The 27,450-nt window shown below is 39.8% G+C and overlaps 1 protein-coding gene across 1 annotated transcript in view; it reads left to right on the top strand.

The window, feature by feature from the left end:
• The first annotated feature begins 4,801 nt into the window (after positions 1 to 4,801).
• BTBD8 (BTB (POZ) domain containing 8) overlaps positions 4,802 to 27,450 on the top strand; it is an 82,971-nt gene continuing 60,322 nt past the window's right edge. The window contains exons 1-2 of the mRNA XM_006831056.1: positions 4,802 to 4,950; positions 20,545 to 20,739. Coding sequence (XP_006831119.1) covers positions 4,802 to 4,950; positions 20,545 to 20,739 — 344 coding nt within the window. The remainder of the gene's footprint in view (positions 4,951 to 20,544; positions 20,740 to 27,450) is intronic.

Genomic DNA, 27,450 nt, shown 5'->3' with positions numbered 1-27,450 from the left:
CATAGCTTCCAGCATCATAGCAACACACAGGGCACCACAGTGTGACAAACTGATAGATGAACAGTGGAAAATATATTATACGAGTAAATAAACCCATTGTCATTGAGTAGATTCCAACTCACAACAACCCTATATAGGGTTTCTGAGACAGGAAATCTTTATAGATAGCCTCATCTGTCTCCTGATAGAGATAAAAAATAAATAAATAAAAACAAATAGTATAATTGTTAGTACTAGTATTGGTATTTTGTTGTTGTTGTTGTTAAGTACTGTCAAGTTGGTTCTGACCCATAGCAACTCTGTACAGGGTTTCCAAGCAGTAGCTAGTGAGCTTGCTGGCCTTGAGGTTCAAACTGACTTTGCAATCCAGCACATTAACCCACACCAGGACTCTTTATAGAATAAGACAAATATTTAAGTTTGTTAATGTTGGTGGGAACCTAGATTTTTCAATACAAGGAGAAACTAGAGTTTATAAACAAAAAAAAAATCTAAAAATCTTGTATTGTTAAATTTGAATTAGAAATGTTAGTATGAATTCAGCCTCTTTTTTGTCTTGTAAAAATGTGTATTGCCTAAAAGCAGTAACAGCCCAGTAGTAATAAGCACATTAAACACCCAGATCGTGGGCTCTAAATAACATTTCCACTCTAAAAGGAAAATAAGGTATTAGAAGTATGGGGAGTATATCCTAAGTGTAGTTGTTAGGTGCCCTAAAATCTGTTCTGAGTCATCATGACCTAAGTACACCATAACACAATACTGCCTGTCCAGCGCCATGCTCACAATCATTGCTATGTATGAGACCATTGTTGTAGCCACTGTATCAATCCATCCCATTCATTGAGGTTCTCCCTCATTTCAGCTGACTCTCTACTTCACCAAAGCATGATATCTTCTCTAAGGACTGGACCCTCCTGATAACATGTCCAAACTACTCTTCTAAGTCAACTCTCCTGGCAGTCCATGGTGTATTCAGTATTTTTTGCCTTAATTCAAAGGCATCAATTCTTCCTCAGCTTTATTTATTGTCTGGTTTTCACATGCATATGAGGTGACTGAAAATACCACAGCTTGGATCAGGCACACCCTGGTTGTCAAGGTGACATCTTTGCTTTTTAACACTTTAAGGAGATCTTTTGCAGAGGATTTGCCCAATTCAATATGGTGTCTTTGATTACTTGACTGCTGCTTCCATAAGCATTGATTGTGGATCCAAGTAAAATGAAATCCTTAACAACTTCAATCTTTTCTCCTCTTATTATGCTGTAGATTATTGGTCCAGTTGAAAGATTTTTGTTTTATGTTAAGGTAAGGAGCCCTAGTGACACTGTAGGATAAACACTTGCACTTGGCCCACCAGCCACTCTGAGAAAGAAAGATGAGGCTGTCTGTTTCTGTAAAGATTTACAGTCTCAGAAACCCTATATATATAGGATCACTATGAGTAGGGTTTTGGGTTTATATTGAAGGCTGTAGTCTTTGATTATCATTAAGTACTTCAAGTCCTCTTCACTTACTACAAGCAAGGCTGTGTCATCTTCATATTGCAGGTGGTTAATGAGTTTTCCTTCAATCCTAATACCACGTTCTTCTTCATGTAATCCAGTTTCTTGGATTATTTGCTCAACATACAGATTGAATGTTGTTGTTGTTGTCAGGTGCCATTGAGTCGGAACTGACTCATAGCGACCCCATGCACAGCAGAACGAAACAATGTCCGATCCTGGGCCAACCTCACTACCGCTGCCACACTTAAATCCATCAATGATGCCATCTGGCAGATCCATCTTTTAGGGGTCTTCCTCTTTTTCTCTGACCCTCCAACTTACCCAGCATGACATCCTTCTCCAGCGACTGTTTCCTCCAGACAATATGTCCAAAGTATGAGAGACAAAGCTTAGCCATCTTGGCCTCCAAGGAGCACTCTGGCTGTACTTCTTCCAAAACAGATTTATTGGTTCTTTTGGCAGTCCATGGCACTTTCAGTATTCTCCTCCAACACTACAACTCAAAGGCATCAATTCTTCTACGATCTTCCTTATTCACTGTCCAGCTTTCGCATCCATACGAGGCTATTGAAAACACCATGGCCTGGGTCAGGCGCACCTTAGTCCTCAAGCTGACATCTCTGTTCTTCAATACTTTAAAAAGTTCCTGTGCAGCAGATTTTCCCAATGCAATACGTCGTCTGATTTCTTGACTGCTGCTTCCGTGAGTGTTGATAGTTGATCCAAGAAGAATGAAGTCCTTGACAACTTCAATCTTTTCTCCATTGATAAGAATGTTGTTTATTGGTCCAGTGGTGAGGATTTTTATATTCTTGACATTGAGATGCAATCCATATCGAAGGCTGTGCTCTTTGATCTTCGTAAGTAAAAGTTTCAAGTCCTCTTCACTTTCAGCAATCAAGGTTGTATCATCTGCATATCGCAGGTTGTTAATGAGTCTTCCTTCAATCCTGATGCCACGTTTTTCTTCATAGAACCCAGCTTCTCGTATTATTTGCTCAGCATACAGGTTGAATAAGTATGGCGAAAGAATACAACCCTGTCTCACACCTTTCCCAATTTTAAAACATTCAGTGTTCCCATGTTCTGTTCAAACAACTGCTTCTTGGTCTAGGTACAGATTTCTCAGAAGTACAATTAAGTGTTCTGGAATACTCATACTTCTCAATGTTCTCAGTCTCCTCTGACATCCATTTTGACCTTTTCCTTCTTTCTTGTCTTCTTAATGACTTTTTGATCTCTTCATGTATGATGTTCTTGATGTCATCCCACAACTCTTCTGGTCTTCGGTCTTTAGTGTTTAATGCATCAAATCTGTTCTTCAGATGATCTCTAAATTCAATCTGTGGGAACAGATTGAATAAGTATGGTGAAAGATGCAACCCTGAAGCACACTTTTCCTGATTTTATGCCATTTGCTACCCCCTTGTTCTGTTCTAACAACTGCCTCAGCATTTGTGTACAGGTTCCTCATGAGCACAATTAAGTGTTCTGAAATTCCTATTCTTCACAATGTTATTCATAGTTTGTTGTTATCCATAGTCAAATGCCTTTACAAGTAAGCATCTTTCTGATATTCTCAACTTTTAGCCAAGATCCATCTGATGTTTATGATATTATTAGTTCAGTTGTGAAAATTTTCATTTTCTTTACAGTGAGGTGCAATCCATACTGAAGGCTATAGTCTTTGATCTTCATCAGTAAATATTTCAAGTCCTCTTTGCTTCCAGCAAGCAAGGTTTTTTCATCTGCATATTGTAGGTTGTAAATGAATCCTCCTCTAATTCTGACGTCATTCTTTTTATAGTCCAGCTTCTTGTATTATTTGCTCAGCATGAAGCTTGAATAAGCATGGTGAAAGGATCCAAACCTGAAGCATACCTTTTCTGATTTTGTTGTTGTTCTTGTTGTAAAGAGCCAAGTCAGTTCTGACTCCTAACTCTGTATAGGGTTTCCAACGCTTTAAATTTTCACAGAAGCAGAAAGGCTTATATTTCTCCCTCTGAGTGGTTGGTGGGCTGAAATGGCAGACCTTGTGGTTTGCTGTCTGTCCAATGATAATTGTATGGAGCTACCATGCTCCTGTCTGTTCAGTAGTTTATTCTTTCCATTTTCATCACTCTTCTTTCCTCTGGACAGAGCCACCAACAGCAGTTACATGTAGGATGGCCACTTGTGAGCTTTTAAGGTCCCAGATGCTAATTCTAAAGTAAGATGTAGAACACTGTCTCTTCGGATTATGTTATGCCAATTGACCACGGTCTCCCCAGAGGCTATGGTCCTGAACTTTTTTTTTTTTTCTGAGCATACTTTTTGAATTAACGCCAACAAAATCTTACTTGTGTGTGATACTTGTGTGTGGAGTCTGTTCCGACTTATAGCGACCCTGTACAGGGTTTCCAAGGCTGTAAATCTTTACAGAAAGCCTCACCTTTCTCCCATGGAAGAGCTGGTAGTTTCAAACTGCTGACCTTGAGGTTCACAGCCCGATTCGCAACCACTACGCTACCAGAGCTCCTTGTGTGATTATATAGATGAGTAGTTACACGAGCCACCAATTGAGAACAGAATGGGGTCTTTTAAGACGTCATGTACGAGGGGTTTCAAAAAATTCGTAGAAAATTAAACTAAAAGATAATGGAATTTCCCACAAACTTTTGGTTACTCCTTGTACAAGTATACCCTTTGTAGGGTACTCTCAAAATTGTTCTGAATCTCGATCTCCACACCTGGCCTTATTTTTCCTATCTGAGGGTAGAGAAGCAAATAGGTCACAGTTTGTTAATAAAATCATCACCCCTTGAAAAGTCTTGTGAACTCATCTTTCCCAGAGGAGAAGCACCTAGGTCCCAGGAAAATACAGCTAAAATGTTGCAAGGATTGATTTGAACTTGAATCTCAATAAAGCGTCTTTTTAAACGAATGTTAGCACTAACAGGGAAACACTGAAGAATAAAAGCATACTGGAGCAAGCCCTTGGACTGTTAACTCCTTAGGCAATGGGTTGGGTGGGGAGCCCCGGCACCCGCAGGCAGAGGTAAACAGAGCTTGTACGCCTGCGCAAGCCCCTCCCGGGTCACGTGGCAGCTCGGTCCAAGGCTCTGGAGATTTACTGAAGTTCGACAGTTCTAAGGGACCGTCTACAAACTTACAAGAGGCGGCTTTTTTCCCTAAGGGAGCGGATTCCCCTAGGAGCGGAAGGTTCGGTCAGAAACGCCCCTTTCTCTCTCCATTTCGGGGAAAGTGGGGCCAGTGTTGGGCCTGCGGGGCCCCGTTGTACCTCGTGGACCATGGCCCGTTGTGAGGAGGGCAGCACGGCGCGTATGGTAATTCCAGGGTCCCCTGAAGTTTGCAGTAAGGGGTTGCAAAGAAAGGGGCCCTGTGAGCGACGCCGGCTGAAGGCGAAGGTGTCGGAGCAGCTCAGCCAAGATCTGCTCAGGTAGGGGGAGGCGGGAACAATGGCTGCTTCAATTCCTGAAACCGCCCACCTCCTGCCCCCCAAGGCTGTAGTTTCCTCCTGCTGCCTTTATCCTTACCCACCCATTTCTCTTCGCGTCTGGCCACTGCGGGCTCTTAACTGGTGTCTCCTCATGACTCCAAAAGCGCGTTCTTGTTCTTTCGCTCCCCTAAACAGCCAGTTCTGAGCAACTCGGGACGCAAACGGAAAACAGAAATCTAAAATTGTGATTATGTGCAGCACCGGTTTTGACTTGAAAGCGCAATGGCTGGGTTGGATCCTGTTTTGTGGGTCCTGAAATTTATGCAAATTTGTAAACGCAATTTTGTAACATTTTTAAGGAAAAAAATTAGATTAGAAAGTGAATATATATTTAGAATGAAAAGCAGGGCAAATTACTGGGGCCTTGGAGATCTCTTTCTTGTGAGAGACAAATTTAACCGTTTTTCCAGAAGTGTTTATATAGAAAAGGATTGTAAACTGACTTCCCCTCTCCACTTAGAACCCTCTGCAACTCACAGCAACCCTCTGCCCCCACGAGGAACCTACCCAATGGAGCATCCTGAAATTTAACTTTGTAAACCTAGAGGCTATCCACGTTTGGTTATGGTGACTCCAGCTTAATTGTTTGCAAAGAGAATAAAACTTAGACATCTTCCCTAGCTAACTTCCATTTCCAACACAGCACCAATTCTGGAATTTTAGTGTTCATCAAGTCACCTGGAGGATTTAAAAAAACACATATTTGTTAGCTCCTAACCAATAGTTTCTGATTCAGTAGGTTTGGGATGGGGCCCGAGATTCTACGTTTTTCACAAGGTCTCATGTGATGCTGATGCTGTGTAGGCAGGGGCGGTACTTTGAGAACCACAGAACTAGTAACATCAGTACAGCATTCTACATTTAAAAAAGCACTTTCTGTCAGAAAACTAACCACTCTTAGGCATGCCAGCAGTAATCTGGATTTCCCTGTGATTTTTGCTTTAGTTTACACTGCCTACCTGTGAGTCCCAAGGTTCTCTGATAGCGTAGTGGTTACGGAATCGGGCTGCCAACCTCAAGGTCAGCAGTTCGAAACTACCAGCTGTTCCACCAGAGAAAGATGAGGCGTTCTGCTCCCGTAAAGATTTACAGCCTTGGAAACCCTGTACAGGGTCGCTGTGAGTCGGAACCGACTCCACGATACTTAACAACAACAACCTGGGAGTCCTGGTGTGGCGCTGTGGGTTAATGCGCCAGACTGCAAAGCCGTTTGAACTGCTAGGTCGGTGGTTCAAGCTCAACACCTGCTCCTCGAAAACCCTATCCAGGGTCGCTATGGGTCGGAACCGACTCAATGGCACTTCACAACAACAACCTGTGAGTCCTGGTGTGGCACTGCAGGATAATGCACTGGATCGAAAGGTCTGTTTGAACCACAAAGCCTGCCGTTCAAATCTGTCAGCTGCTCCTTGGAAACCATATATTGGGTTTATATGTTAGAACCAACTCAGTAGCATTTAACAACCACCTGCGGGTGTGGCACTGTAGATTAAGCACTAGACTGTGGCAGTTCAAACCTACCAGCTGATCCTTGGAACCCCTATACAGACTCGCTATGAGTTGGAACCTACTCGATGGCACTTAACAACAACAACCCGCATTGTGGGTTAGGCGTGGGCTGCTAACCACAAGACAGGGAGTTCATACCCACCAGCTGCTCCTCAGGAAAAAGGATGTCTGCTCCCATAAAGATTTACAGTCAGAAACCCTAGAAAGGGTCATTATATGGCTGAATCAACTCAATGGCAGTGGATTTGGTTTCGTTTTTTTGTGTGTGTGTTTTTGTTTTACTGGGGATGCTTCTTCTTTGTCTTTACTAACGTGGAATTGATGTAAAAGGTGGCAAAAATAAATTTGACATTGCCCTGTTTCTAGAAGGAAGAATGAGATTATTCCTCCCCATCCCCTTTATTCATCTGACAGCTTGTTTTGCTGTTCAGGATGTGGAATAAGTTGTTGTTAACTGCCATTGAATCAGTTCTGACTCATAGAGACCCTGTATAGGGGTCTCAAGGAGCAGCTAATCTTGTGGTTAACATTCCAGTGTTTATTCAACAGCACCACACCAGGACTCTAAGCCTAAGGAAAGTGGAAAGTAAAGAAATTAATGAGGTAAATTAAATTTGTGGTCACTGAATCTTAGGGCAGGAACTTTTTTTACATTATGTATTTAAAGACCTCACTACTGGTGGTGGTTATGTGCTGACTCATAGCTACCGTGTACAGGGTTTCTGAGGCTGTAAATCTTTACGGGAGCAGAAAGCCTCATCTTTCTCCTGCAGAACAGCTGGTAGTTTCAAACTGCTGACCTGTGGTTTGAAGCCCAATTCGTAACCACTACGCTATCAGAACTCTTTATCTAGACACTATGAAAAAGGTTTTTAACTTAATAAAATTTCTTGAGGTTCCCAAATGTGAAATATAATTACAAACACATTTTCCATGTTATTTAATGTAAGTTTAACAATATCTTGGGGAATGGGTGGTTCTAAAAGATAAGCACTGGACTGTGAACAAGGTTTGTGGTTCAAGTCCATCAGCCGCTCCTAGGAAGAAAGATTAGCCTTTCTGTTCCTGCAAAGATTTAAACAGCCTTGAAAACCCCACACAGGGTCACTATGACTAGGAAGCAACTCTACAGCACTTAACAACAACAGTTGCTGTTATGTGCTGTCGAGTCGGTTCCGACTCATAGTGACCCTCTACAGGGTTTCCGAGGCTGTAAATCTTTACGTGAGCAGAAAGCCTCATCTTTCTCCCACGGAAGAGCTGATAGTTTCGAACTGCTGACCGTGAGTAGCAGCCTAATTCGTAACCACTACGCTACCAGATCTCCAATAACAGTAGTATTCTATAAAGTGACATAATACATGTAAATTGATTTGTGAGCTTTAACGTGTAGTATGAATTTAAGGAAGGTAACACACCTAATTTGTATAAAAGAAAATAATGTTGAAAGTAGAACAGGTACATAATTTATCCTTGGTCTAGCAGTTGAGCATCTTGAGTTCCCAAGTTCCTCTTAAAAGCAAAGAAAAATAGGTGAAACATGTTTGTTTGTTTTAATACAAAACAAAACAGAACTTCCTATCTGTGCTCACCAAACTACCTTACATGCTATGCCAAACTAGTCTTTAAATACAGCAATGTTGTTGATTTATTCCACAAACCATGGACTGTCTGTTCCTGTACTATTGCTGCTGTTATGTGCTATTGAGTCAGTTCTGACTCTTAGTAACTCTGTATAGGGTTTCTGAAAGTGGCTGGCTGGTGGGTTTGAATTGCCGAGCTTGTAGTTACCAGTTCATTGCTTATCCTGTAATGTCACACCAGGGCTCATTGTTGATTTATTGTACAAACAATGGACTAGGCCTGTATTGTTGTTGTTATTAAGTGCTGTTGAGTCAGGTCTGACCCATAGAAACCCTGTATAGGGCTTCTGAGGAGCAACTGGTGAGCTTGAACTGCTGATCTTGTGGTTCAAATTGACTTTGCAGTTCAGGGCATTAATCCACAGTGCCACACCAGGACTCCAGCTCTGTACTAGGTCCTGATAAATCAAAGACTAATAACATGACTTTGGTGTTTTGCAAGATTTCCTGGGTGATGCAAATGGTTTACACTTACCTGCTAACTTAAAGGTTAGTAGTTTGAATCCACTCAGGGGTACCCTGGAAGAAAGGGCTAGGAATCTGCTTCCATGAGGATTACAGCCTAGACAACACTAGGATTGTGTTTATTGTCTAGTGAGAGAGCGTTAATGTCTGGCAACAGTGATGAGTTGGGGAAGGTTTCATAGAAGAGTGATATTTGAACAAGATATTGGAAATTTATTAGGACAAAACAAGCAAGCTGTTCACCAGGAAGCCTTCAAGGCAAGCAATCAAGACCTTTCAGGACAAACCCCCCTCCAAGACTGAAACGCAAAGGGAACACATGAGCAGCTTGCTGACGACCATGTTAGTCTACTGGTGAGTGGAAGAGGGGGAAAGGCAGCAATGAAGAAATGGGCTGAGTTCAACCACGTTCCATAGACTATTGTTGACCTGTAGATGAGAGAGGGAAGAGGAAGGGCTGGTTGGTCGGAAGTATAGTGAGAACTGGGGACTGCCCATGGACAAGGACATAGCCATAGAGGGCTAGTGCTAAGAGTGAATTATCCAGCTGATATGAAGTGAGGGGAGTTGCACAAGAACACCCAAAGTTGCAGACAGTACCCATTTGACCTAGCCTCGATGGCTTGATAATCAGAACTCGACTAGAGGAAGATTAAAAAAAAAAAAAAAAGGTAAGGAAACGAGTGTAAATTTCTACAATTTGATGAACTTGACCTATACTTATGGATGTAGTAGTTCAAGATACCAATGGAGAGGGCAGGAGTCTTCACATCAAGGATCAATCCTATCCCCTCTGTATATAGGGTTGATAGGGACTCATGGGAAGAGAGAGACTGGGTGCTGGTGGCCAGGAAGCAGGCTTGCAGAATGTGCCCTTTGGTTGTTTAAGTTATTATATAATCTTGAGTGTACATCGCCCACCCCACCGCCAAAACACAAAACAGGAAATGGAAGCAAATAGTGCTGAATGATGATGCACAGAGGAGTTTGTAATCATTGCAATGAAACAATGGTGTAAAGCTGATGTTTTCTCATGTAAACTGTCACTCAGTTCACAATAAAAACTTATAAAAAGAAAAAAGAAATTGATTAGGTAGAATTGAGAAGGGAAAGGTCAGAGGTGTCTAAGTCAGGGCAACACTTTTACAAAGGCAAAGGGATTTGAAGGAGCTTTATTTTGGGAAACAAGATGTATTAGACTTTATAAAACCCCTGGTGTGGTGCTGTAGCATAAGCACTGGACTGATAACCAAAAGGCCAGCACTTTAAACCCAGCAGCCGCTCTTGGAAACCCCATACAGAGCCGCTAGGAGTTGGAAATGACTTGATGGCATGCAACAATGGAAGGTGGCAAGAAACAGAGACTTTCAATGATATGATGTATATGAAAGTGAGGAAAAACAGGGAACAGTTTCAACAGTCAAGAAATCTGATCTGATGGAGAATGCAAAAGTTGCTTAGGATATTACAGCAACTGTACAGTCATAGATCATTGAAAAATGGACCATTATTCAGGATCATTTTGATAAAAACAACTAATATTTACTGCCAGTTTGTTACCTGCTAGATACTGAGCTTAAATGTATTATTTTGTTCCCCCATGAGTTCTGAGAGGTAAGTCTTGTTAATGTTTCCATTTAACAGATGAGGAAACAAAGAGGGAGTGGTGGAGTCAATAAGAACTTTGTCAGTTTGGCTCCAGGGACATTAAAGTGATCTGGTCAAGATCACATGACCAGCAGCTTCTTCTTCAGTAACTGGGCAAATTGACTTTAGCAGTAACTTTGTTGCTTCATCTCTGCTTATCTCCTTACCCATTTCTTTTTCTTACTCTACCTTGGATTTGTTTTGGAACTCTCAAAGGGAGTACAGCCAGTGGATCCCTGCTTATTATAGAACATCGCATGGCCACTTGCTGTCTGTGACTTAGGTGCTATACTCTTGTCCATTCAGATGTGGGTAGACTCTCAGGCTGATGTGTTACAAAGCATGCACACATAAGCAAAATAAATGACTTTGGTAGCTATATTTGGAAGGGGGCAAGGCAATCAAAGCTGTAGCAGATGAGGGTGAATTAGTAGATAGTAGACTAAGACTAGATCCTACAGTGCAACAATAAAGAATAATGATGAATCCACGAACTTTTGAATGATGCAGAAAGCACCAAAAGAAGATGGAATGAATACACAGAGTCACTGTACCAAAAAGAAATAGTTGATATTCAACTATTTCAAGAGGTACCATGTGGTCAGGAGCCAATGATACTAAAGGATGAAGCTCAAGGTGCATTGAAGGCATTGGCAAAGAGCAAGGATCTGGGAATTGGTGGAATACAGATTGAAATCTTTTCAACAAACTGATGAAGTACTGGAGGCACTCACTCATCTATGCCAAGAAATTTGGAAGACAACTACCTGGCCAACAGATTGGAAGAGATCCATGTTTGTGCCCATTCCAAAGAGAGGTGATCCAATGGAATGAGGAAATCATTGGACTATATCATAAATATCAAATGCAAGTAAACTTTTGCTAAAGAGAATTCAAAATTGGCTGCAGCAGTACATTGTCAGGGAGCTGTCAGAGGTTCAGGCCAGATTCAGATGGGGACGTGGACTCTGCTGACATCCAATGGCTTTTGGTTTAAAGCAGAGAATACTAGAAAGATGTTTACCTGTGCTTTATTGACTATGCAAAGCTTTTCAGTCGTGTGGATCACAACAAGCTATGAACAACATTACAGAGAATGAGTATTCCGGAACACTTAATTGTGCTCATGAGGAACCTGTACATAGACCAAGAGGCAGTTCGAACAGAACAAGGGGGCACTGAATGGTTTAAAATCAGGAAAGGTGTGTGCCAGGGTTATATTCTTTCACCATATTTATTCAATATGTATGCTGAGCAAATAACCCAAGAAAGTGGATTATATGAAGAAGAACCTGGCATCAGCACTGGAAGAAGATTAATTAACAACCTGTGATATGCTTGCTTAAAGCAAAGAGGACTTTAAAAACTTACTGATGAATATTAAAGACCATAGCCTTCTGTATGGGCTGCACCTCTATGTAAAGAAAACAAAAATCCTCACCGCTGGACCAATAAAAAACATCCATATAAATAGAGAAAAGATTGAAGCTGTCAAAAATTTCATGTTGCTCGGATCAACCATCAATACTCATGGAAGCAGAAGTCAGGAAATCAAAGACGTTATTGTATTAGGCAAATCTGCCTCACAAGACCTCTTTAAAGTGTTTAAGAGCAAAAATGTCAATTTGAAGACTAAGCTTCGCCTTACCCAAACCATGGTATTTTCAATAGCCTCGTATGCATGTGAAAGTAGGACAGTGAATAAGAACGACTGTAGAATTGATGCATTTGAGTTATGGTGTTGGAGGAAAATATTGAAAGTACCATGAACTGCCATGCCAGAAGAACAAACAGATCTATGTTGGAATAAGTACAGCCAGAATGCTCCTTAGAAACCAGGATGACCAGACTTTGTCTCTCATACTTCAGACATATTATTAGAAGGGACCAGTCCTGGAGAAAGATATCATGTTTGAAAAAATGAAGAATCAGCAAAAAAAAAAAAGGAAGACTCCCAATGAGATGGATTGGCACAGTGGTAGCAGCAGTGGGTTCAGAGCGTAGCAATGACTGTGAGATTTGTGCAGGAGCTGGCAGTGCTTTTGAGCATAGGGTCACTATGAGGCAGTACTGACTTGAGAGCACCCAACAGTAACAACCACGAAATATCTGACAACATGGATGAATCTGGAAGATTCTGTGCTTAGTAAAATAAGCTGATCATTAAAGGACAAATATTATATGAGACTACTATTATAAAAAGTCAACAGTAACTTTATACACAGAACGAATCATTCTTTGATAGTTACCAGGGATGGAAGAGGGAGGTAGAATCACTAACTAGATAGTTGTTGTTAAGTGCCATCTAGTCGGTTCTGACTTCTAGAGGCTAACTCTCATTCAAATAATAAATGGGCTGATAATGTAAATATCAACACCTGTGAAGTCTGTGCTCCTTAGAATAATCAGCTATGCAAGAGCAAATGGACAACAGTTGCCCAAAATCAAAGATAAAAAGACAGGGAGGGGCAGAGAAACCAGATGAATGGAAATGAGGTACTCAGGGAGGAAATGGGGAGAGTGCTTATGTGTTACAAGGATTGCAACCAATGTCTTGGAATGATTTATGTATGAGTTATTTCACCTAAAGCTGGGAGCCACAAGGTTGACAGTTCAAACCCACCATCTGGTCCTCAGAAATCCAAACAGGGTCAATATTAGTTGGAACTAACTTGACACTTAAAAATATAATTTTCTAAAGCAAACAAAGACTAGCTCATGGAGGCCTTCTTTGCTCCATTGAAGAGTTTGAAATGTATTCTCAGGGAGAGCCACTGGTGTTTTTAAATAGAGTATTAGCGTATATCTAAGGAGTGGCACTGCTGCGTAATGTGCTGGACTGAAATGTCGATTTGAACCACAAGGTCGGTGGTTCAAGTTCACCGGCCGCTCCCTGGAAACCTATACAGGGTTTCTATGAGCCAGAACTGACTCGGCAACACAACAACAGCAACAAGAAGGAGCCCTCATAGAGTAGTGGATTATGAGTTGTGCTGCTAACAGAATCTACTAGCTGCTCTGTGGGAGAAAGTCAGGATTTCTGTTTCCATAAGAATATACAGACTCAGAAACCCTGTACTGGATTGTTCTGAGTTGGGGCAGACTCCACAGCACACAACCCTCGCCACCAAGGAGCCCTGGTAGTGCAGTGGGTTACACGTTTGGCTGCTAACAATTCAAATTCATCAGCCACTCTGCAGGAGAAAGAGGCTTTCTGCTCCCATAAAGATTTATTGCCTCAGAAACCCTAATTAGGTTGTTTTGGGTCAGAATTGACTCAATGGCATTGGACTTTGGGTTATTATCATATCTGGGTCTTAGATTTGAAGAAGAAAAAATTGTAAACAAGGAGACTAAAAGGGTCAGCACTAGATACTCTCCAGGAGAAAGATGTGGCAGTAGTTCTACTCTGTAGGATTGAGGTGAGTCAGAATTACACTCCATGGCAATGGATTTGGTATTTGTTTATTTTTTACTGTTGAAGTCAGTTGGAGTCAGATTTTGTTTTGTTACTTGTCACAGGTGATACAAGTGGTTTTATAAAATAACAAGCATTATAGCTTCTGTCTTTTCATTTGACAAATACACTTGGGCATCTATTATGAACAAGGTGGATTCTTTATCAATGACTGTATAGCTGCCAGCTGTGATGCTTCTTTATCCACACAGGGAGGAGGTGGAGATGTGGAGAAAGTAAATGGGATGATGGAACAATTTGAGTGTTGTATAATTGGAGTTTTTATGAAAGTTTGAGAGACTAATACATAATTATATAACATAAAAATCACTTATGAAAATAATTAGTTGATGAAATACTGTCCAAACTAAAATGCATCTGCTCATGGATTCCAAGATTCTGAAAGCTTCTGTGCTTAAAAACATTTATTTCATTTAAGGTAAAAAATGATTAATCGAAAAGCTGATATTGAGCTCTTATTAAAAATCCAGCTTTTGCCCTTGGGAAGTTTATTGTCAAGAAGAAGAAAGACACATAAAAATAATGACGCAATGACAGAAGCGCTATCACAGAGCTATGTGTAGAGTGTGATGGGGTCAGAGGAAGGAGCCATTAACTGGGTCTTAGGGGAATGTCAGTGTCAGTGGCAGCTTTCCAAGCTTTTACTGTAATGGATATCTTCATCCATTACTTGAACCTTCTGTGGTATACTGGCATGGTTGCTAATTACATCCTGTAGTACAGAAGCCTTCTGAGAATACATACCTTGCTAAAGATAATGCTATATGGCACTGCTGTAGTGATATGAATAATTATATAATATTTAGACAGTGAAAAGATGAGGGAGCTTCAAAAAGTTTATGGAAAAATGGAATTCAAAGGTAATAGAATTTTTTCACAAACTTTTTGAAGTCCCGTTTATATGTTGTTGCTGTTGTTAGGTGACATCTAGTTGGTTCTAATTCATAGGGACCCTGTGTACAATAGACAATAAGAGGATTAAGGGTGGAATTGTTGTTGTTAAATTAATCCTACCAGCGCCCTGATTGAATTTATAGGAGCTTCCTAAGGGTGTGTCATGCAATGCTTTTTTATTTTATAAGAGAGAAAAGGAGAGAGACTTGAAAAGAGAAAAGAGGGACCTACTACCATCGAGATAGAAGAGCTGGGAGTGGAGTGTGCCCTTTGGACCTGGGATCCTTGCATTTTGAAGCTCCTGGAACCAGAAGGAGCTCTGGAAGCGTACTGGTTACAAATTGGGTTGCGAACCTCAAGGTCACAGTTCGAAACTAGCAACTGTTCCGCAGGAGAACGATAAGGCTTTCTGCTTCAGTGAAGATTTACAGTCTTGGAAACCCTGTACTGGGTCGCTATGAGTTGGAAATGACTCCACGGCACATAATCACCCACCACCAGAACCAGAAGATTGATGCCACGATGTATGGAGATCTCCAAGGAATACTGGGCCTACAGATGCCAAAAGGAGACCAAGAATGTTTCCCCAGAGTTGATTGAGAAAGCCTTACCTTAGTGTGGCATTTTGAATTTGGACTTCTAGCCTTGCAAACTGTGAGAGAATAAATTTCTGGTAGTTAAAAGCCATCCACTTGTGGTATTTGTTATAGCAATATTAGATAACTAAGACACTGTTTTATTGACTGTGCAAGATTATTCAACTGTGTGGATCATAACAAACTAGGGATAATGCTGTGAACACTGGGAGTTCCAGAAAACCATATAGTTAACCACCAAGAGAAAAAACTCCTGGTGTGGTGCTATAGGATAAGTGCTGGCCTGTGAACTACAAGGCTGGCAGTTCAAACCAGCTGCTTCTTGGAAACCCTGTATAGAGTCGGAACTAATTTGCTGGCATTTAACAACAACAAAGAGAAAAGGAGATTATGACAACTTCCTTTAGGATGCTAATTTCAATAATTCCATTACTTGTAGTTAGTTAATTTTACTGTAACTGTGCCTGCACATCTGTAAAGATTAGAATGAATATTCCCAATGAGTCCATCATTTTGATAATAGATTTAAAAAAACCTAATTCAAATTGAGTCACTTCTGATTCATTGTTACCGTAGGTGTGCCAGAATAAAACTGTACAGTTTGGTTAATTCTGTTGTTGTTTGGTGCTGTCGTCTCCAACTCATAGCGGCCCTACGCACAGCAGAACGAAACACTGCCCCTGTGCCATCCTCACAATTGTTGTTATTCCTGAGCCTGTTACTGGTGCCACTGTGCCAATCTGTCTCATTGGGGGGGTGGGGTCTTCATCTTTCCCACTGACCGTCACTTTATTAAGCATGATGTTCTCCAGGGACTGGTCTCTCCTGATAACATGTCCAAAGTATGAGAGACAAAGTGTTGCCATCCTGGATTCTAAGGAACATTCTGGCTGTACTTCTTCCAGCACAGATTTGTTTGTTCTTCTGGCAGTCCATTGTACTTTATTCTTCTCCAATATCATAACTTCTTCTCTGGTTATCAGTTCTCTGTTTTTCCTTATTCATTGTTCAGCTTTTATATACATATGAAGCTATTGAAAATACCATGACTTGTGTCAGGCACACCATCGTCCTCAAACTGATATCTTTGCTTATGAACACTTTAAAAAGATCTTATGAAGCAGATTTTCATAATGCTATATGTCATTTGAAGGAGCTTTGGTAGCGTAGTGGTTACAAATCAGGCTGCTAATTTCTCGGTCAACAGTTCGAAACTACCAGCCGTTCTATGGGAGAAAGATGAGGCTTTCTGCTACCATAAAGATTTACAGCCTTGGAAACCCTGTACAGGGTGGCTATGAGTCGGAACCAACTCCACGGCACATAACAACAACAACAACATATGTCATTTGATTTCTTGACTGCTATATCATGACTGCTGATTGTGGATCCAAGCAAAATGATGTCTTTGACAACTTTAATCTTTTCTCTGTTTGCCAATGATGTTATTTATTGGTCCAGTTGTGAGGATTTTTTGTTTTCTTTACATTGAGGTGCATTCCATACTGAAGACTGGTATTTGATCTTCATCAGTATTTTAATTCATCTTTGCTTCCAGCAAGCAAGGTTGTATCATTTGCATATTGGAAGTTGTTAATGAGTCTTCCTCCATTCCTAATGCCATGTTCTTCATATGCTCCAGCTTCTTAGATTATTTGCTCAGCATACAGATTGATTAAGTATAGTGAGAGGCTGCAACCCGGGCACACACCTTTCCTGATTTCAAACCATTCAGTGTCCCTTTGTTCTGTCTGAACAACTGCCACATGAGGTTCCTTATGTGGACAATTAAGTGTTCTGGAATACCCATGTTATTCATAGCTTGTCAGGATCCACACAATCAAAAGGCTTTTCATAGTCAGTAAAACACAAGTAAACACCTTTCTGGTATTCTTTCAGTTAAGATTCAGCTGATGTCAGCAATGAGATCCCTGGTTTCATGTTGTTTTCTGAATCTGGTTTGAATTTCTGGCAGTTTCCTGTTGATGTACTATTGTTGTAGTCAAATTATCTTCAGAAAATTTCTACTTGCAGGTGATATAATTAAGTGATTTCCACATTCCTTTGTGTCACCTCTCTTTGGAATGGACGCAACTATGGATCACTTCCAATCAGTTGGCAAGGTAACTCTTACAAAAATTTCTTAGCATAGATGAGTGAGAATCTCTAGGGCATTATCAGTTTGTTGAGAAATTTCAATTTGTATTCTGTCAATTCCTGGAGTCTTGTTTTTCACAAATGCCTTCAATGCAACTTGGATTTTTTGACTTCAGTGCTATTGCTTCTTGATCATGTGCTACCTCTTGAAAGGATTGAACATTAAGCGTTTCTTTTTGGTACAGTGACTCTGTGTATACCTTCCATCTTCTTCTGATGCTTTCTGCATCCTTCAATATTTTACCCATTTCAAGTCAAGGCTTGAAGTTTTTCTTCAGTTCTTCCAACTTGAAAAGTGCTGAGGATCTTCTTCCTTTTTTTTTTTTTTTTTTTGTGGATTGTGGATCCAAGCAAAGTGATGTCTTTGACAACTTTAAAATATGCATGTATTTGCATATTTGACTTTGTCTTCTCGAGCTGCCTTTTAAATTTTTCTGTTCAACTCTTTTACCTCCTCATTTCTTCCTTTTGCTTTAGCATCTCTACACTGGAAAGCAAGTTTTAGAGTCACTTCTGATACCTATTTTGGTCTTTTCCTTTGTTCTTGTCTTCGTAATGACCTTTTGCTTTCTTCTTGTGATGTTCTTGATGTCATTCCACAGCTCTTCTGGTATTATGTCATTAGTGTCTAATGAATCAAATATGTTCTTGATTCAGGTGGGATATGTCCAAGGTCACATTTTGGCTCATGTGACTTGTTTTAATATTTTCAGGTTCAGCCTGAACTTGCATATGAACAATTAATGGTCTGTTCCATGGTCTTCCCCTCGTCTTAATTTTGGCTTTTCTACTGTCTCTTACCACAGATGTAGTCAATTTGATTCCTGTGTATTCCATCTGTTGAGGTCCATGTGTAATAGTCATCTTTTATGCTGTTGAAAATGGTATTTGCAATGAATAAGCCATTTGTCTTGCAGAATTCTATCATGTGATCTCCTTCATCATTTCTATCACCAAGGCCATATTTTCCAACCACTGATCCTTTCTCTTTGTTTCTAACCTTGCATTCCAATCAGCAGTAATTATCAACACCTCTTGATTGCATATTTAATCAATATCTGATAGAAGAAGCTGTTTGTTGTTATGTGCAGTTGAATTTGTTCTGACTCTTAGCAACACTGTATAGAATCTTGAGAAGCTGCAGGTGGTATTGAACCACTTGCCTGTGGTTAGCAGTCACACCAGAACTCCAAAGAAGCTGGTAGCATTCTTCAGTTTCATCATCACTGGCTTTAGTAGTTTGTGTGTAAATCTGAATAAGTGGTATTAACGGTTGTTCTCTGTAAGTGTATGGATATTATCCTATCACAGACAGCACTGTACTTCAAGCTAGATCTTGAAATGTAGTTTTTTATGATGAATGCAGTGGCATTCCTGGTTTTCTTTTGTTGTGGATGTTACCAAAGTAGTAAACCATATGACAGTCATATTCAGAATGGCCAATACCAGTCCATTTCATCTCATTAATGCCTAGGATATTGATGTTTATGCCTTCCACTTCATTTTTACAACTTCAAAATTTCCTAGATTCATACTTTGTGCATTTCGTGTTCTAATTATTAATGAATGTTTTCATTGGTAGGGAGGAAATAGAATAGAGCTTAAATGTCACTTTTTTGAGAATAGGTGAAGGCTATTTATTCTGGGTCTACTGTATATAACAAGAGGTCCTGGTGTGGAGCTGTAGGATCAACTCTGGGCTGCTAACTGCAAGGTCAGTGTTCAAACCTACCAATTGCTCATTTGAAACCCTACACAGGGCCGCTATGAGTTGGAACTGACTTGACAGCACTTTTCAACAACAACATAAGGGAGTCCGCCACAATCTTTTGCATTGGGATGAGACTCAAAGGAAGCAGAGGAATGGCAAAGGTTTATGATGGAGAAAGGGATGACTTCAGGTAAGCGCTGATTGCAGGTTATTAGCACCAGGAAGCTGCTGCTTCATGCCATCACATTGGTTTTGACTTTTAGTGAGCCTGTGTACGGTTTCCGAGGCTATAAATCTTTACAGGAACAGAAAGCCTCATCTTTCTCCCATGAAGCGACTGGTAGATTTGAACTGCTGACCTAGTGGTTAACAGCCCAATACATAACCTACTACACAACCAGGAAGCTGGAGGCTAGGTAAGTAGAAGAAAGACATCCTGTGTGCTTGGTTATTGTTGTTGTTAAGTGCCGTCGAATTGGTTCGGATCCATAGCAACCTCGTATGGGGGAGCATATTTGACCTCCTGTCATTTGTCCTAAATTGAATATGGGACAAATAGTAGGGACTGTGGCCATTATTGACCAATCTTGACTGTTTGTGAGTGCTTATTGCTGAGGTTAAGGTTTGCCATCATGGATTAGTTGCTGCAGAAATTGTAGTCCAAAATGTCACATTCTTAATAGTCTTGCTTGCATTTCATACTTGGTATTTAACACCAGAATAAAGCATACCAGTTTCAATTGTGAATTGTCAATTGTTATATTGAGTTTGTTGGAGTTCACTCTTTTTGCTTCAATTTTAGTAAGATTTTTAAAATACCAGCTTTTTCGCCATACAGTAACGTCGTTACTCAGTGTTCTGTTTTTCAGAATATACTTAAGATACACATTTTTAAAGGAAAAGAGCTATGAGTTGCATAAAGTAAATTTTATTGTTATTAGAAGGAATTTAATTTTAAAGATCTTTTTGAAAAAAATAGCTTTACAGTTTTTGTGAGATTAGCTTTGTTTTTACTGTAATTTAAAAAATAATTTTGTAACAATTCTTTTTGTACTTACCCTCATATACCCTCACATATGAGAACAATAAAGCTGAAAGTTTATTTACTAATTTAGGAAATTAGATTATAAGCCATTATTAATAGGTAATGCTCTTTGGAATGGGTTGAGAACAAACTTTCTTTGTATGAACTTGGTGTGGTACTATGGTATAATGCACTGGACCACAAGGTCTGGGGTTCAAATTCATCAGTTGCTCCTCAGAAACCCTATTCAGGGTGTCTGTGAGTTGGAACTGACTTGACAGCACTTAACAACAGCAACTTTTAGCCTATGTTGCATTTCTATTTTTAAACTTACATGTTATATTTTAGATCTATTTAAGAATAGATTCATGTTTCTTAACCAACCTGTGATTCTTTATTATTCCTTACAGACTTCTAAGAGAAGAAATCTATACAGATGTTACTTTCTGTATAGGTTGTACTTTGTTCAAAGCACACAAAGCAATCCTCTTAGCAAGGGTTCCTGACTTCTATTCTCATACTATTGGAAAGACATCAAATGATTTAACAAATCATGAGCTTGTTGTGGAGAACTTTGAACCTTCAGAATTTAGGAAATTTTTACAGTAAGTGCTTTCACTTTATCATTTGTTCCTTTTATATTAAGATGTAATATATAATTGTTTATTTTTAAAACATATGTATGTATCTGTGCTTTTATTTCAAGTAGTTTCGTAGCTATTGTATAACCTACTAAGAAAAATCCATTCATTTAATTTCCAAATTACCTTAATAGACAGCATTAGTAGAGACTTAGCATTGGTATAGCTAAGCACACGGTGTTGGTAGTGGCTTAGTACTAACTTGTGATTGCTCTTGAGAGAGGATTAATGAATGATACACTCTCCAGAACTTGAATGAATTGCTGTATGCCAGTTAACAGCAGCACTATTGATATTTAGGGTCAGACTATTGTTGTGGGAGTGTCCTAGGTATTGTAGGATACTTGGCAGCATCTCTGGTTCTACCTTCTAGATGTCAGTTGCATACTTGAGTGTGCAAGATCAAGAAATTTTATCTTACCCAAAGAGAGAACTGGCTTTTGCCCTGCACTCCTAGAAAGTAATCTGTGTCATCCCTGATAGGTAGGAATGTCATATGGTAACTGTAAATAAGTCCCTAGGTGGCTCAAATAGTTAAGCACTCTACTACTGACTGAAAGGTTGGTAGTTCAAGTCTACGCACAGGCACCTTGGAAGAAAGATCTAGTGATCTGCTTTTGAAATATCATAGCCATTGGAAATCCACAAAGCATTGTTCTACTCTGTAGCATCGACTCCGTGACAACTAATTTGTTTTTCTCTCAGTGAATGTATAAATAATATCAGGAGTCCTAGATGGGCACAAACACTTAACTACTCAGTTGCTAGTCAAAAGGTGGAGTCATGGTGTGATGCTGTAAGATAAGCACTGTACTACTAACCATAAGGTAGGCAGTTCCAATCTTCTAGCCACTCCTTGGAAAACCTATGCAAGATCGCTATGAGTTAGAACTGACTTGACATCACCTAACACAACAATCAAAAGGGTGATGATTCATATCTCCCCAGAGGTTCTTTGGGTGAAAGTCCTTGTGATCTGTTTCCGAAAAATTACAGCCATTGAAAACCTTTGGATACACTCCAGTTCTTCTCTGAATCACATGGAGTCACCATGAGTGGAAATCAACCTAAAAGCAACTGACTTTAAAGTAATACCTCACTGTGGTTTTAATTTGTATTCCTCTGATGTCTGAAAATATTCTGCATCTTTTCATTGCTTATTGGTCACTTGTATATATTCTTTGGAGAAATGTCTGTTCATACTTTTTGTCCATCCCTCCCCATAGCAATACATTTTACAGATACAGATTGCCAGGCACTTCTTCCTTGGGCGTTGCTGGGTAAATTAGAGCCTGTAACTTTTCAGTGTAACTCTTAACCAAACCAGTTAAGAGTCCTGGTGTGGTGCTGTGGGTTAATGCGATGAACTGCAAAGTCAGTTTGAACCGCAAGGTTGGTGGTTCAGGCTCACCATTTGTTCCTTGGAAAACCTACACAGGGTTGCTATGGGCCAGAATTGAGTCATTAGTGCTTAACAACAACAACCTTTCAATTATTAGCCCAACACAAACCATTTGCACCACCCAGAAACATTTCTTTGACCATACTCAATTAGGTGATTTGTCTTTTTATTATTGAATTATAAGAAATCTTCATAAATTCTGGTTACTTAACCTTTATCAGGTATGTGATTTGCAAATATTTTTTCCTATTCTGTGCATTCTGTTCTCACCTTCTTGATGGTATCATTTGTTGTGTAAAAGTTTTAAATTTTGATGTAGTCCAGTTTATCGAATTTTTCTTTCATTGCTTGTATTTTTGTGTTATATGTAAGAAACCCATTATGCAGTCCAAAACTACAAAAAGTTACTCCTATATTTTCTTTTAAGAGTTTCATAGATTTTGGTCTTTGATCCTTTGGAATTAATTCTGGTGTGTGATATAAGAGGTCCAACTTTATTCTTTTACATGTGGCTCTCTAGCTGCCCACAATGTTCTTTCACCATTGGGCTCTCTTGGCACCCTCATCAGAAGTCACTTGGTAGGGCTTACTTTTGACCTCCCAGTTCTGTTCCATTGATTTATGTGTCTATCCTTATGCCAATGTCAATGAACATTTATGACTTAGGAGAAATCAAAGTTCGATATTTGTGTTTTGATATCCTGGATCCTAAGTGCTTTTCAGACATCAGTCTTAACAGTCATATGCTGGCATACTTTTTTCCTATTGTCAGAATCGTGTTTTTTTAAATTCATATTGACTTTAATGAGAAGTTTCTCTGGCTAATTGAGTTACAAGTGTATTTATGCAATTTGGCTTATTGTTCTTAATAAGCATTTTATGCTCTAACAGTTGCTTGAATAATTTGTTTTTATTCATTATTTCAGAATTTCTTATATAAAGGTCCTATAAGCACAAATGGAAAATTGACTAACTTCCCCTGTGTGTAAGAATAGCATGACATCCAAAAATTTAAGCAGATTCCTTAAGTGCAATTTAGAAAATAATTCTCATTTTCCAATATAGAAGATTATGGGTTCACCATTAAGTTCCATGTATTAATTTTTAAATGTGAACTTTTAGTCCCTAATAGGCAACATACCAAAACCAAACCAGTTGCCATCAAGTTAATTCTGACCGAAGAGCAGCTACTAGAGTCAAGCAAAGTCTAACATGTGTCAACTTGGACTAATAATTTACTATTATATCCTTAGTTGCTCAAATGACATATGGGCATAATAATTGTCCTGGTGTGCTATTGAATGAGCACTGGCCTGGTAACCACAAGGTTACAAGGTTGGCAGTTCAAACCCACCAGGCATACTTTGGAGACCGCTACTTGGAAACCAACTGGATGGCACTCAACAAAAACAACCTCACAATGTTGTGAGGATCAAATGAGATACCCTTAAAGCATTTATGACAGTGGACTGGCTTTTAGTAACCAACCAGTTGCTACCAAAAAATTCTGATATTGATTCCAACTCATTGTGACCTGCTGGGTATCACAGTAGAACTGTCCCCCATAGGTTTTTTTTTTTTTTTTCCCCCCATAGGGTTTTCAGTGACTGTGATCTTTCAGAAGTATATCACCAGGCCTTTCTTCCAAGGTACATCTGGGTGGATTCAAGCTACCAATCCTTTGTTTAGTGGCTTATCTGAGTGTTTAACTGGGGACTCCTGGCATATAAGTATTCAAAAAATTATATTTTATATATATAGATGAATATAAGTTATATCCATAGTGTTAAGTGACATAGAATCTGTTCCAACTCATAGCAATTTGTATAGGGTTCTCAAGGAGTGGCTGGTGGGTTTGAACTTCTGACCTTGAGGTTAGCAGTTCAGTGCTTATTCTACAGTGCCACAACAGGCAGGTGGTGGTATTAAGTGCCATCAAGTCAGTTTCCACCCATAGCAACCCTGTATAGCGTTTCTAAGGAGCAGTTGGTGAGCTTGAACCGCCAACCTTGTGGTTCAAACTAACTTTGCAGTCCAGTGCATTAGCCCACAGCACCAGGTAGGCTCTATAAAATGATGTTTCTTCAGATATTGAGTATATGTTTAAAAGAAGATGCTTGGGATAAGTCAGATTTTTATACATTAGAGAGAGAGATTACAACAATGTTACACTTTATTTGTTATCATTAAAATGATAGGGAAAACAATTGGATGTGAGAAAAGCATGGTAGATTGGATCACTGAACTTGCTAACATCTATCTACCTTTTCCTGGCTCTGTATTACTTGTTTTATATTAACTTTCAGCTTTATTGTTCTCATATATGAGGGTAAGTACAAAAAGAATTGTTATAAAATAATAAAAAGATTAATAAACAAATATATCAAATTGTTAAGCTATTGTTTCTTGACATATCTTTCTTCTAAGTCTATATACTCCTGGAGATAGAATTTCCATCTCTCCAGGATAAGTTCTAGACTGTGACCCACAAGGTCAGTGGTTAAACCCGCCAGCCTCTCCACAAGAGAAAGATGAGGCTCTTTTGCTTCTGCAAAGATTTAAAGCCTTGGAAACCCTATTCAAGGTCACTATGAGTTGGAACCAACTCAACAACACTTAACATCAACAACCGTTCCTTTGAGTTCCTGATGTGGCGATGTAGGATAAGCCATGGACTTGCTAACTGCAAGGTCAGCAGTTCAAACCCACCAACTGCTCCTTGAAAACCCTATATGGGGTTGCTATGAGTCAGAACTGACTTAACAGCGCTTAACAACAACAACCTTTCCTTGAATAAGTCTACACTCTTCTATTTACATCATGTTAAAACAACAGTTTTGTCATCCTTGAGGGGCTCAAATCGTGTTCCTTTTAAATATTCTGTGAGTTTTTGAATGAAGAAAAGTCTGAAGGGGCATAATCAGGGTTGTAGGGTAGGTAGGTTCAGGTTTCCATATGAAATTCTCTTAGGACAGCCCTTGCTACCCCGGAAGAATGAGCAGATACATTGTCATAATGGAGGAAAAAAATCCTCATTAAACTTTCCTGGCATTTTTCAATTTCAACCAATGCAGTTTTCAGTTTTCTAAAAATTTCTTGGCTGGCAGTTCTTTTGTTTCAGAGTTTTGTGTATGTCAACACATTATTACCTTCTTTTCTACGTGATTTCTGCTGAGAAATCAGAGCTTAGTCTTATTGGTTCTCCCTTGTGGGTAACTTTTTGCTTTTCCCAAGCTGTTCTCAGGATTCTTTTCTTGTCTTTGTTTTTGGAAAGTTTATGATATGTTTTGGTGATTTTCTTTTCGGAGCTATCCTGTTTAGGGTTCATATAGATTTTTGTATGCTTATCTTCTTGTCTTTCAAGATATTAGGGACGTTTTCTTCCACCATCTCTTTGACAATTTTCTTTGTGTTTTTCATTGTCTCTTGCTTTCTGGAATTCCGATCACTCAAAGTTGTTTGTCTTCTTGGTGTCCCACATAACTCTTAGACTTTCTTCAGATTTTTTTCATTCTTTTTTTTAATTGTTCTTCTAACATACTAGTATTGAGAGATTTATTTTCAAGCTCACTAATTTGGGCTTTCATATGATACATCTTGAAATGGATGAATACTGTCCATTTCTTTTTGTGTATTCCCCCCCCCCTTTTTTTTAATGTTTTATTGTGAATTATGTGATAGTTTACATGGGAGAACATTAGGTTTATATTCATCCTATCATATATTGTTTCATTGCCATGGTTACAATCCCCTCCATGCATCATCAATCAACCAAAGGGTATATCCTACAAGCCTACCCCCCCAGCCCCCCCTCCCCCGGTCGTCAGCACACAGTTCCTCTCCCTCTCTGGGTCTAAAGTCCCCAGCTGCTCCATCTCTCCACGTCATCATCTCTGTCTCCATCTCAGGCATCACTGCTTCTCTGGGTAGGGTCCCACCCTCCACTTTTCTCCCTTCATGGTCCCAGGGACCTCAGCTCCTAAACTGCAAAGTTAATCACTCCCCTCGTTGCTACAAAACATCTACCTTTACATTTCCAACCCACACAATCAGTCCTGGTAACAGTTATTCACTGTTGTATCACAAGAGACCTATCCACATTTCCTTTCATCAGTCCCGCCTAGACAGGTTGGATACTACTCAGTGGAGATTCTACCTTCCTCCATGCCCTCTGGATCTAGGTTCCCTCTTGAAAGCTTGTAAGCCAGTCACTTCTTGACTTTGTGGCCCCCCATTTTGGGTAGCCAATGTCCAAGATGCCCATCCCTGTCTACTCTGTGTATGGAGGGGGTGGGAATGATCCTCTTTTGAGCTACTGCATCCATAGGTGTAGGTCAAGTTCATCAAATTGTATCAGTTTACTCTTTTTCTCACTTCTTTCTTCTTCTAGTTGTGCTCTGATTATCCAGTCATTGAAGCCAGGTCAAGTGGGTATTATCTGTAAGTGTGAGTGTTCTTGTGCATATGCCCTCACTTCTTATCAGCTGGACACTTCACTCTCCACTCTAGTCTTCTGTGGCTATGTCACTGACTCTGGGCCAAAGAGTCCCCAGGTCTTGGCACACTGCTGGCCAACCAGGTCTTCACCCGGGTTCACAGGAGTCTATTGAACATTGTAGGGCTTAGCTCGCAGCTTCATTGCTGTTTTTCCCTCACTTCCCCTTATCAGTGATGAACGTGGTCACCAATCAGAGCGTGTATTCCCGCTGAATTTTAGTCTTGGAAGGGGATTTACTCTGAGGGGACCTGACCACTTGCCTTGATGTTTCCTGGGTGAGCAACTTGCTTGTTCTTGTACTAATCAGTTGGTCTGCCTATATTGTTTTGTATTTTTCCCACCGGTCTTTCTTTCAAGAAGTATCTTCTGTTCTTCTAGCTGCTCCAGGTTGGTCTGCCTGTCCTTTCAAGAGGAAATTTCCCACCTCTGAAGATTCTGGATGGGGTTCAGGATTCTACCTATAGTCTTATGTAATGCAGAGGCTCCGCAGAAAGCCTCCTTCACTGGGCACGTTATAGCCCCATTTTAGGTATTCCAATCAGTTATAGGCAGAAGATGGACTTACAAGCTTTCTATGGTGATATTTCTGTTTATTCCTTTCTTTTCCCTTCCAGTGTCTCTTTCATAATGTAATACAAGGAAAACCAAGATGGAAAAGACAGTCAAACATCTTAACATTATTTCCCCCTTTTCCCCATTCCAACCATGTCTCAATTCCTATATCCCAGAGCCCTGTTGTTCCAAGTTGTGCATACATCATTATTTAACCTCTGTC

This window comes from Chrysochloris asiatica, unplaced genomic scaffold, assembly GCF_000296735.1.
Source record: "Chrysochloris asiatica unplaced genomic scaffold, ChrAsi1.0 scaffold00002, whole genome shotgun sequence".
In the NCBI taxonomy this organism is placed as follows: Eukaryota; Metazoa; Chordata; class Mammalia; order Afrosoricida; family Chrysochloridae; genus Chrysochloris; species Chrysochloris asiatica.
The sequence above is the reverse complement of the archived record's forward strand: the minus strand, read 5'-3'. Positions and strand labels throughout refer to the sequence as shown.